The sequence below is a fragment of the Poecile atricapillus genome, chromosome 3, assembly GCF_030490865.1.
Source record: "Poecile atricapillus isolate bPoeAtr1 chromosome 3, bPoeAtr1.hap1, whole genome shotgun sequence".
NCBI lineage: Eukaryota > Metazoa > Chordata > Aves > Passeriformes > Paridae > Poecile > Poecile atricapillus.
In genome coordinates this window covers 98983251-98995984 of record NC_081251.1, presented here as the reverse complement: position 1 = coordinate 98995984, position 12734 = coordinate 98983251, and the positions used below count along the sequence as shown (strand labels likewise).

General features: G+C 40.9%; 1 protein-coding gene across 2 annotated transcripts in view; it reads left to right on the top strand.

The window, feature by feature from the left end:
- The window catches only part of SUSD4 (sushi domain containing 4), an 88254-nt gene that overhangs the window by 28478 nt on the left and 47042 nt on the right, over window positions 1–12734 (top strand). The window contains exons 1-2 of one of the 2 annotated variants that reach the window (XR_009277203.1): window positions 12163–12290; window positions 12362–12574. Coding sequence is in view for 1 of the 2 variants with exons in the window: in XM_058835272.1 (XP_058691255.1) it covers window positions 12362–12574 (213 nt within the window). In the remaining variant the exon portion in view is untranslated. Of the gene's footprint in view, window positions 1–12162; window positions 12291–12361; window positions 12575–12734 lie in introns of those variants that run through there. The other variant, XM_058835272.1, reaches the window with a different exon arrangement.

Below are 12734 nucleotides of genomic sequence, written 5' to 3'. Positions count from 1 at the left end.
TCATGTAACAAAGACAAGTAGTCTGCCTAATCTGCCAAGGCCTCCAAGAATTTTGCAAGAATTGGGTGGTGAGGCACTGGCACAGGTTTCCCAGAGAAGCTGTGGATGCCCCCATCCCTGGAAGTGTTCAAGGCCTGGTTGGATGGGGCTCTGAACAACCTGCTCTAGTGGAAGGGTGTCCCTGCCCATAGTACAGGGGCTTGAACAAGTTACCAAAAACTAACTTGCTTTTAGAATTCTTTCCAACCCAAACCATTTTATGATTCCATGATTTCTGACCTTCCTAAAGCAGTTATTTCTGGTCTCAAACAAGCTCCAATATAGTGTCAGATAATGTTAAAAAAAAATAAAAAAACCTTCAAAGATGGTCAGAAACTGAAAGTGGGAGTATATTCAGGCATGTGCATCTCACTTTTAGCCATTATGTTGTGTGACACATTGGTTGAGGCACTGACTGGCTGGGGTTTGGCTTGCTGCTCACCACTGTCCCGTGAGCCCATGCAGCTCATGACCTCTGTTTGTCTCCATGACCCCCCATGGATTCTGGTACTCTCTAAGTCTGTCTTCATTACAAGGTAATCTGCAGCCTGGTTATAGGAATTAAAAAATCATATGTAATCATTAGATTAGGACTGGCATGCTGTAGTCACAACAGCTGCTGAAAGGCCGCGCTGACTTTATAAGCTGCTCAGCTAACTCAGTTATTCGGGGTACGTTTGTAGTAAGAGCTTGTAAATGTAAAGTGTAGATATAATAATTAGGAAGAACAAGATTTTCTAAATAACCCAACCGCTCTTGCAAGTCAGGAAGCTTGATGTGCTGCTCCTATCAGGGAGACTGCAATTCACCAAATGCTGGAAGGCGGGCTCGGAAAGCTGTGCACAGAAAGAAATGAAATATTTTGTAAAAACAAAGTAAGATTTGAAGAGAGAGACCCTGAATTAAATCAGGCAACCTATTATGTGCGTGGCTGGAGTCTGGTGTAAGGAAGGAGCCAGACTCCTGCATTTATTTAGGTCTGCTTACTATATAATTCAGGGTAGTGAGGTGAACTAAGGATGAAGCATTAGCTTCAGCATAGAATTTTTATTCTGATCACTGGAGCCTAAAGTTATTAAAAGAACAAACACAATTATGATATCCTAGGGGACTGGCACAGATATAAATCTGGATATGCTGCCTGTTTCTCACAAAGCGTATGTATGGATCTGTGTGCTGCCTGCTCTTTATTTTAACTAGGTTTGCTGCAACTGTTGCTCTGAAAAGAACCATCTAACACTCTGGGGAAAGAGAGGCTGAAGAAATCATCAAATGAATATCTATTAAGAAAAACAAGTTTCAAATAAATTGCTTGTGTATATGGTTAAAACTCCTGTCCCTTGAATAAGAACGAGCTATCACTTTACTAGCTGTAGGCCTTTCCTAGTTCCCAGTTAATCAACTTACAGTACCATAACAATTTAATAACAGCTTATTCTTCCTCTGTTTCTTCAAAATGATGAGAAACTATTTTCATGAAAGGTAGGGATGTGAATGCTTTCCGAAGAACAAAAGCCCATAATCTTTAAATTTAACTAGCATATGCGATTTTCAGATTGGCTTTTCTGAAAATATTTTGAGCATCAGGTAGTTCAGCAATACCTATTATCTGTGCACAAGAATACCCTAACTCTCAATCTTTCAGCTGACTACTAGTGATGTGTATATGTTATATAAATTGTATTAGACTTGATCTGATAGTCTCAACTTCAATGTTCTCAATTCCAAGTACTTTATGGAGTCCAGTTTTTAGAGGTGTCATCAAAAAAAAAAAAAAAATCAAGCTTTTCTAATCCATAGGGGTAGGCCATTAGCCTTTGAGGAGAATCCCACAGTATCTTACCAGCCTCCAAAGTTGTCCTGTGGGGCACTGCCCATCTCTGTTGCCTTTGACTGAGGGCCTCTCCCTCTCTTCCCTCTTGTCCCTCTCCAGTTCCATGTTTTAGCATCCTAGGAACCCTGTTGGGCTGCTTCTTGTGTTCCCACCTCCTTCTCTCTGACCTGCTAGTGGTATCACCATCCAAACAGCTGTTGGTCACCTTCCAGGCTAACATATTTCTGTATGTCCCTACATCCCAGTTCTGTGCCTTTGCCAAGTCTCCCCTGCTGCTCCTGCTCCAGTTCCTTTGGATTCTCTTCCATCCTCAGCTTCCTCTTCTTCCGCCTAAGTTCACTGCCATAGAACTGAAATGGAGGGGAAAAAAAGAAAGAAAACCACAGGATCTGGCAATCAGGGACTTGGATCTCTCACTTCAAAATTTGAGATTTTAGAGTTGTTTTAAGGTAGTGAAGTTAAAAATATTGGAGGTATGCTATAAAACAAAACATTGCTATATTAAAAGGGAGGTTGTGTCAGAATAATCTATTAATCTCCTGAAAAAGCAGCTGGTTTCTTAAGGATGGAAAATATAGCAGATATTGTCCACCCTGACTTTTGTAAACTAGTTTAAGTGTTTGTGCAGATCTGGGGTCATGGAAGAATTGGGAGAATTGATAGAAAACTGACTAGAGGGTAAACAGACTGATTTGTTAAGGGGAAATACTGGACCAGAAGGGACTTTGTACACCAATGATTTTTTGGTGATGCCACAAAAACTGGTTATGCCAGTGCAATTTGTCGTTAACATTTTTCTGGATTTTTTTATTTTAGGGGGTTAAACATGGTGGCTGTGTAATTGCACAGCATTTTAATTATAAATGTTTCCATCTTGCTCACTGTCTCTTCTGTGACTTTGCTCTGAGTTGCTTGTTCTGATGCTGTGAGCAGCCTCCCATCGCTTTCTATCCATTGAGAGTTCCTTGGAAGGACTTGATGAGGAAAATGGGCACACAAGGATCAAGTGTAACACAATTATGAATTGAAAAGGAAGGGAAGAAAAATGTGTTTGCATCATCTTGACCTCCCTCTGATTTTTCCAGTATTCTCAATATGGACAGAATAACTCACAGGACAGAGCACTATAATGATTAATTTAAGTTAAAAGTGGATATGATGACAATACTTCATTATTAGTGCCCAGCCAGATTCCTGCTGCCTTCCTGTACAATTTTAGGGTTTATCACATACTTGGAAAAGAGCAAGATGATTATGTTCCATTTTTCTTCAGAAAATGCATTCTCATGAAGAGAAACAGAGTAAAAGCTGTGTTTTATGCTAACAGTACTAGCAGAACACGGAAGCATACAGGAACTTTTCAATATAGAAGAAAATCGGTTCTCCTTGGGTCCAGATTAGGACCAAAATCAATAAGGGTATTATTTTTTTTTCCCAGTGGATATTATCTGCTTGCTTTCTAAAAGCTTTGCTTGAGTAGAAATGCTTTGCAGGGTGATCTGAAGCAAATGTGGAAGGTGCAATGTCAGTCCTCATGTGGGAAATACCTGGTGAACCCACAAGGCCACCACGTCTTCCTTTACATCTTCTAGACCTGTAGGTAAGTAATATCCCAGCTTTGTGAGGCTAAGTAAATAAGTACCTGCAAGTAAAACATATACAGAGGAAAAGGCGAATAAAAAATGTATGGCTGTGATGAGGTCGCTGTTTAAGAGGGAAGGCCGTGGTTTCATGGGTAGGTGCATATAGGGAAAAATCACCGTAGGGCATAAGAGCTGTCAGAGTACCCAGCAGCACCAGAGGATTTGTGATAAGAAATCAGTGCAAAAGCTGGAAACAGTGTCTGTCTGCTCTCCTGTTTTAGTATGTACCAGCTTGTTAAATCCCCTGTCTCTCAGTCTTCTCTAGTGTGTACTTCATTTAAAAGTTTAATATTATGATATTCACACATTAATCCTGATTGTCCCCATATCCAGTTCTGCCTGGTCTTGGGAAAGTATAAAATCCATTTATACAGCACAGCTGAAAAGCAAAAAATGCTTGGATTACCATACTGTGGTATACAATAAAAATATAGAGTTATCTAGGGAAGCCTGTAGCTGATGAGAGCATAAATATCAACCCCCCAACTCATACCCCTGAGTATTTGATTCCGGCATCTTACAGAAACAAGCATCTCTGCTGAACAGTGTGACATTTCATCACTTTGGATTTGCTGTGATGAATAATATTATATGCTATTGGTCTAGAAGAAGTATTGTTATAGTAACTAGCTTATGATTCATTTTTTATGGGTTTTTTTTGCTATATTTCCTAAGGGTTGCCTGTCTAGACTAAGATTGTTTAAACTAACTAATGGTAATTATTTTTTTCCAGAGTGCTAAAAATATGGGACAGATAAACAACAATACTTAGATACTGCTCTTTGAAAAACACAGGAGACCCATAACATTCTTGAAATTATGGAAATATTGTTTTATTTTATTTGTTACATTTTTATTAGTGGCCTTTCTATGTTGATATTAATCCAGTTTAGTGACCTAAGGCTGGATTCCCGCATTGACAGTATTGCAACTCTAATGAAATCCTTAGACAGTTAATATATGAAATGTTACATCTGAGGATGAAAACAGAAATAGGGATGGTTGGTTTAAATCCAAGTAATGAGCTCACTTATTCATTTAAATCAGTAAAAAGAAAATCTTGGCAAAAGTGATGTCTTAATATTTTATGTTCTGGATTTGTACATATTTAATTCCTTATGATGGTGCTTATGGGTCACCAGTCCACAAATACACATTGGCAAATATCATCTTTATTACAGTGCCTTATCAGCAAAAGGAATAGGAGGATGTTAGGTATTTGCCCATTTACTGAAGCATATAGAGAGCTTAGTGTGCATTTACTGCATTCCTGTTTTTGCTATGGTAAAAGGTGGTGTTTGATTATTTTTTATAACTGGATTGTTTCAAAAATTAGTCATCCTTGTCAAACCATGTTTAGAACTTTTATAGATAGAAATTAGAATAAGTAAATTAAATAGAAACTAGAATAAATAAAATAGAAATTAGAATTCATAAATGTTCAAGGTTCTGAAAAGAAATGTGGAACTACCATTTCCAAGAAGAACCTTTTAAAAGCAGTTTAAATTACCTTAAGGATAATAAATATGCACACAGATAAGCTTATTTAAGCACATTTAGTATTTTAAATTAACTTAGAAACATGAAATATTGTTGGAAATTGAAGAAGTAATTTATTCTCACATACTTCTTTTTCAGAGAATAGGAAAAAACCTCTCTGATTTTATACTTTTTTACTGGTGGAGTTTCCAGCTTGACTAGAACTAGTCATTAAACTGAACTGGGTGAGTAAATGTAGATTCAGAAAATATTCACCCTATATTTGCAGAAAGCTGACCAAACTTTGTCTTCAGGTTTTTAATTTTTTTTCCTAATACTTGATTTGAGCTTACCCCAGTCTAGGCCTCAGAGTACCAGTTTTATAATTTTCAATGCCTTTATTGGAAAAGTAAATATCCAGTTTAAGAGTTTAGGAGCTGGGAGGAGGTTTTGGGATTTATTGTGTGGTAAATTGGCTTTTTTCACCCTGAATTATATCCCAGGATAGCCATGGTAACTTTCTGTAACAAAAACACAGAAGAAGTGAGCTCTGTCAACAGAACCAGCAGCAAATTTGCTTTCTGCCTTTTGTTTTTCATTTAAGTGATGGTAAGTTCAGCAGATCACAGAGCAGCACATGACATTTCATAAGGGTTCATAAATTATGCAGTCAGACTTGTTGTATTACAAAAGCCTGGAAGTAACAAGTGCTTCTTGCATTATAAATTAAATGGCTTATTTACGAAGATGACATAGCTATATTAATTGTGAGAAGTTGTGATTAAAGGGATAGGCCTGTGCAGTTTAAGATGTTAATTAGAAGAAACTCCTTTTCCAGAAGAAACAAATGCATGTTTTTAGTTTGCTGTGGGTTTACTGAAGAGCTTTGCTGATTGTATTCTGAATCACCTTCCTTTTCCAGCAATTTTAAGTGGTTTTTCCTTGTGTATTAGCCTGCTGTCAAGGCAGTAAAAGAATCCTGCATCAAGGTTCACATTCAAAATTAAAACTGGTGATGGTTTCCATGGATAGGAAATTCAGCTTGTTCCCTGCTGTATGACACTGGTCAGGCACCAGCCAGGGTGTGCTGTCAGCCATGAGTGTTGAATGGTAATTGGAGTAACTAATTGGAGGCGTGACCCCTGAAATAAAGATGCTGTTATTACATCTGCAGTCGTCTATGCAGCGCCCAGGAACCTGCCCTGCTGGCGCTGCAGCTTGTGCTCCTTTCTCCCTGCTGGTGTTCCCAGGCAGGAGCAGTTCCTGGGTGGTTCCTAGAAGAATCCATTTTGTCCTCTGAGGATACTTTGTCCTGCTTATGGCTCCTCACAGTCCTTCCCCTGTACCCACCCTGGAGGGAGCAGCAATTCTTGGGCTTTCTAGGGAGATGCCAGTTTGTTTTAGCACAAAAATGCCCAGGGACTTGTCATACCTGGGTAGGGATTTTAAGGTTGAGCTGATGGTCACCCTTAGGAGCACCTGTGAGTGACTGCCCCTTTCCAAGGGCCCACTGAGAAGAGGAGAAAGGGAGGTGGTGAACATGGTGGTGGGCAAGATTTGGGAGCACAACCGTCTTTGAGGAGAGTGCAAGGGCAGGCGGTAGGTCGTGGTGAAGGAGGATAGAGAACACAGGTGGGAGGCCAGGGCTCTGCGAGGAGATGAAAGATCAGGAAAACAAGGAATTGCAAATGAGTCAGCCATTCAGCCTTTTGAATGAGCAACTGCTTCTCTTGGTGTCTGTTGCCCTTCATGCAGAGCTTTCATGTTCGTTTTTTACTGCATATGGGTCAGTTTAGCACTCATGAGCTGCATTGCACACTGATCTTTTTTCTGCTATGATGCTCTTGTGTTATAAGAAGGATAAAGAAGCTTAATGGTGTTCTTGATTTAATAGATCAGCTTGTGACTTAAGCAAAACACCTGCCCTTGGAGGTCTGTTTTGCTGTTCTGTTTCTCCTGCAAAGTAATTTGAACTTCTCTGTTTCTTCCAGTGGCTTGTTAGGCTGCCCTGGGCAAGGCTTAGCCAAGTGAGGAGGGATTTCCAGCAGTGCTGGGAGTTGGGAGCGTGTTCTGCAAGGATAGCAAGGGAGGTTGTGATTCACATCTTAAACAGGGCAGGGTTTTACAAAGCTGCTGAAGTCTCAAGGAAGCTTAAGCGTTAGTGACCCTTCAGGGATTAAGGAGAGTTTGGATTTTAGAAGGCATTTCACTAATGAAATCATAGCTTTATAATTAAATTTAACTTCCAAGTCTAGATGCTAATTGAAGCACATCTTTCCTTTTCTTGTTCCTGGGGTACATGGATAGTTCAATTAACATCATCAACAGCAAGGAAGCAAAAACAGCCGGAGGCACACAGCGCTGTGCCTGCATGGCTTTCACAGAAACAGGGCAGAAACTCCTAAAGGGATGAAAACGACTTTCCCTTTGTACAAGACAAGCAAGCCCTTGGCATGTTTGCACTCATGGCCCTTTTGTTTTAGTCCCAGAATGGCTTTCTGCTGAGAGCTGGCCTAAGATAACCTGTTCTTGCAGTGTTTACAGACTCCCTCTAAAATGTGCGTGCAGGCAGTCTGGTCCTGCCACACTCCGTGAAGCCTCTGCCTCCCTCTGCTTCTGGTTGAGACAGATTTAGTGAACCCAAATGCAGGTGTTGATGTAAAAGAAGCCCATTCTCCATCCTGCTGAAGACAAACACTGAAAATACTCTCTATCTTGAATATTATTGCACATTTTATGTCACTTCTCATTCACTGGGTGTATGTAACAAATCGAAATGAGTGATGCCTCTGTTTAAGAATGAGTGCAGCCAGTTCTGAGCTCACATGCATCATCAGTGTGTCACTGAAATGTTTTATAGCAGCTTTAGGGGCAAAGAAGTCCATCAAATCTAGATTAGAAATCACCTTGCCAGCACCATAAATTTACAAGGATCTGTAAGATATGGAGGTGAGGGAAGAGGGAAACAAAGAAAACAAAACATGAAACTGAGAAAAAGAAATAGAGAAAAACAGATTTATGGAATGAACTGAGGGATTCTACCTCATGCCTTTTTTTAGGCATGTCTGAAGCTCAGTTGTGGCTATCGTGATTTCTTGTCATCACACATATGTAATGTTCCCCTGGATTCCAACATTTCAGGTTTTTCATTGGGGATGAGATGAATCGTTTTATGTTTGAGAATGTACAATGCAGACAGAATTTTAGGAGCAATCTGATCAAGCTTTTTGCAATGATTTATTTTATACCCCAAGAACAGCATTGCTTATTTTTCAATATTCTCATTGATTTTAAATTATTTTACCTGACTGACAATACCAAGTAATTTAGGTAAAGTAAGCATCCATATAATCTGCTTGAGAGTTATCCAAATAAAGAGCATTGCTATTTTCTGGTTAGTCCAACAGTAGAAATGTGGTAGGTTGGTAAACACCAAACCCAAAATACATTCTGTATCAACTGCATGCTTTGTTGGTGATGATGACCTTATGTACTCATTAACTTTGCAAGAAGACATTATTGTCCATGGTATTTTACACCATATCCCTTAAAGGTGCTGTGATACAGAAAGTCTGCCACCTGGACCAAGTATTAACCTATGTTGATTACTGAAATAGTCAGTTCCAGCAGTAATTGTATAGCCTTTACTTTAGGGATTTAAAGCCATGCAATAGCATCCCATAAAGTTGCTGCTAATGATGCAGTATTGATTAAGATGGCTGCTGGCCTTACTAAATTTTTACTGTGTAGGCAACATGAAAGTTTACTACTTTATTTAACAAGTGTGTTGTATAATTTTTACTAGTAGATGGTGATAATGAGTTGCCCTTCCCACCTTTTAACCATGAGAAAAAGTCCAGTAATCTTCTTTTCCCCAAAGGCACATTGAAAGGTTTGTCAAGAAACAGAATCCATTGTAGCTCTAAGTAACTTTTTATCTTATTTGATATACCTTTTTCCTGAAGGATAGCAGCTTTTTATTACAGCCAAAAGGTTGTCTTGCTCTTCCAAAGACTTCTATTGTGGCTCTGGCTGAGAAGTTTTTTGGCTTTTTTCATCAGGTTCTAAAGGGATTGGAGCATAAGATGTCTATAGCATCTCATCTATAATGTAAGATTACTCCTACCATTACAAAGTTACTGTATCACAACTTGGAGTAGCTGCTCTTAAATGTATAGTTTTGAAAAAGAAAAGAAAACAAAGATTGTGAGAAAAAGAAAAAATTACCAAGCTGTATCTCATTGAAGACATACAAATTTTTGATAGGGTGGAGCTTAACTAGATGAGATTATATGGGAAGGATTATTGTGTAAAGGGTCCAAGTCTGCTGTCATTAAGAAGAACTGGAAGATGGCAATTCTCAGGGATGTTTGAGCACTGTTGTTCTTGAATATTGTACCAGAAGTTTTATACTTAAATTGGAAAAGACTGATGGACTTAGCTGTCAGCTAAATAAGCTGTTGAAATTTCAGCACAGCTCTTGTGCAAGAGAGGAGCAGCCCTGGTGAAAATCAGAGCGGTTCCTGGCGTCTAAGTGGTGACAATTGCCCCTTTGGAACACCTGCAGTGCCTGTTGTGCACTGGAGATCCTCAGCTCAGGGGCAGCCTCCCCACACCTTCCTCATATGTGTCCTTCCTCCTTCCCAGCCCAAGCACAGCCCAAAGCACTGCTTTGTGCCTGGATCATCTGGATCATCATACAGGTGCCTTCCACTGATTCCAGTCGGACTTGGATTTGGGCCAAATCTACTGTTACTACCTATGGAGCAAAGAGGGGATTAGGGCATTGTTTGCTTTGCCTTCATGGCTTTACCATGAGATGTTCCCATATTGCATGTGCTGTCTGCCTAACTGGCTCTTCCCTGAGGCTTTTTCCTTCTCCCTTGCTTCAGGAACAAGCCAGGAAGCAGTGATCCAGTACCGAGTCCATGTGTCATCTCTTATGCAGTAGCTGAATAAAAGCTGGCTGCTGGCTCTGTAGAAACTAGAGGGTGCATAATTCAATTTTCCCATTTGTGTTCCAGTTCCAGAATTGGGAATTCCCCTTGGGGATAGATTTGTCTGCTTGCTAACTGCACTCAAGAAAAAAACCTGAGAGACCAATACACTGCAAAAGGATCCCTAGGAGGAATGAAAATCTTTGCTTGTGAAGGGTCACCAGAAAAGTGACAGTAGGGTCACAGAATTAGCCTGCACCGAGGAAGAAAACATTCTTGCCTTCCATTTTGGGTTTTGTGCTGATTTTAGGTACAAAATCTCTAACTTTGCATATTTGACTTAATGAAAACTGAGAAATGAGCTTGGCTCATCTTTTTTTTTTACCAGGCAAATTGTGTGTGACCTCAGCACCTTTCCTTTTTTTATGTTGTTGCAGAGGCAAAGTAGTAGGCAGTAGTGTACTTTTTTCTCTGATGCAGCCTGTGAGAAAGGACACATATCTCAAGGTGGGTTGCAATATTCCTCGCCTGACTGCAAATTCCAAGATTACTGAAGTAACAAAATTGATCTAAATGTCATGTTATCCCTTGGTTTAATGGGAAATAATTAAGATCTTCGCTGACATTATTAAAGGACATGGGTTTGCTGTCTGAAGCATAAGAAGCTTATTTTTAATCTCCAGTAAAAATGGACAGCCTTTCTCTGTTAATAAGTGTTGCCTACAGCGTGTAATCCCATGATCATAATGACGGTGCTTCTCCTTGTTCATCCCATTGGCAAGTGACAGAGAGCCTGGGGCAATTTGCACTGGAGGACTTGAGATGTGTGGCAGATGAGCAGGCATGGGTGGAATTCAAGGATGTGTTTGACTTGGGCACTGCACTGACCCTTCAGTTCCCAGGACAAACTGCACTGGATGGAGGAGTGAAGCTGCACAGCAGCAGCTGCTCTGCTGATCTTGTGCTGTTTCAGCCAGGAGAGGGGATGCTGGTGGAGAGGGAGGTCCATGGGTGTTGGAGCACTACAGAGGGGCACAGGCTGACTGTTGGTCATGGAATTCAGGCTGGGTTCTGTCCATCACGTCACATCCTTGGGATTGTAGCCTGGCTGTGGAGTTCAGCTCAGGACCTGGAAATCAGGAATGCGCAATCCACCCTGGTGACTCCACAGTGTGTCCTGCCTCTGATCACAGGAGCAGGAAATGGTAATGGGACACAGTGGCTCAGTGTGGGCCTTCTGCTTCTCCACTAGAGGCTGTCAGCCAGGGGACTGAGCAGAGACATCCAGTGCTCAAATGCAAGAGCCCTTCATCACCTTCAGTGCTCTCCATTTGGCTGCCACAGCGTCACAACAAGCTCTTGGCAGAGGCAATGATTTAGCCTCGGGAAAAGGAGATTTATTTTGAAAAGTCCTTTACTAGAATGTCTTCCTTCTCTCTGACTGCACCGTGGAGTCATCTCAATCTTATCATGCAGGAAGTAGCTGAGGCTCTCTGATACTATTCTTTTAAAATCAAAACATTAAAACTACCATGCAATGATTTTCACATTTTCCAGGCATCCCTCCCGCAGGCATTAATTGCCCCCCTGCTGTTCCTGTTCCAAAGCTATTTTCTCTTTCTGTATGCAGCCCTTGTTCAGTGCTGCACTAAACCTTTGCTGCTTTGCAGTAAAAAAAGCTTCCACTTCTGCAAAAGACATTGAAATGAGCTTGATAAAGTGATGAGCAGTCACATTTAACTGTTGGGGTTTAGTTTGTTATTTTACGGTTAATTTTGTAGAGGTAAAGGATTTTACAAACTCCCTTCTGGTGTCAATGAAGTAATACATTGCTCCCATAACAGTGGAAAGTGTGGTATGGCAACCAAGCCAAAGTGATAACGGGGTCACATTCATCCAATGTCACAGTGTCCCTTTCCCCGGTGGCAGATCTCCCTCCCATCTTGAAATATCCCTGTACTTAGCAGTTCTCTTGTTTCAATTACTGTGTCTTTGGATGGCAGTTAAGTTTTATGCCTCTTTACTTCCTCTTCCTCTCTGCTTCTGACACATTATTATTCTTACCAGTGACTGCACGAGACCTCCAAAATCCCACAGTCCCCAAAAGTAATTACAGATACATTACTGAGCAATCCCCACTGGTAGGCTGGGTCAAGTGCTTTGTTTTTATCCAGGGCAGCTACCAAGGAGTGTGGTTGACTTTTGCTTCCCCAGTAGCTGCATGAAAAGACAGGAGTGCTTCTGTCAGCTGAGCATTTCAGCTGTAACTGGGGGTGGGTCCTCTCCCAGCTCTGGAGTACCTGGTGCCCAAGCAGGGTTGGTTGTGATCAATATGGAAGATGCAAGGTCCTCATCAAGGTAATGGATAAAGACAGAAAAAGCATGAGGAGTAAATGAGCACAGTTTGATTGTACCTTTGTCTGGTGCAGGGTTTGATGACCTGCAAGCGTGTGCTGATCCTGGAGCTCCTGAACATGGCTACAAGACGCCCAGCGCAGGTGTTTTCTTTGAAAGCGTGGTGGTCCGGTTCCATTGCCAAGAAGGATACAGGCTCAATGGTACTTCCAAAAAACTTTGTGTGAGACACTTTAATGGCTCCCTGAGCTGGAAACCCAGTGATAAACCTGTGTGCCTACAAGAAGGTAAGTCAGTTTTCTTCAAGCTCTTCACCATGTCGGTTCTTCTCGCTTGTCCATGTTCCATGTCTGTGTGTCTCTGGAGAGAACACAGCAGGCTGGACTCCACTTCACCGTGTCTTAATGGATACATACTTTAATTTTTCATCCATAATCCTCGTTTGTC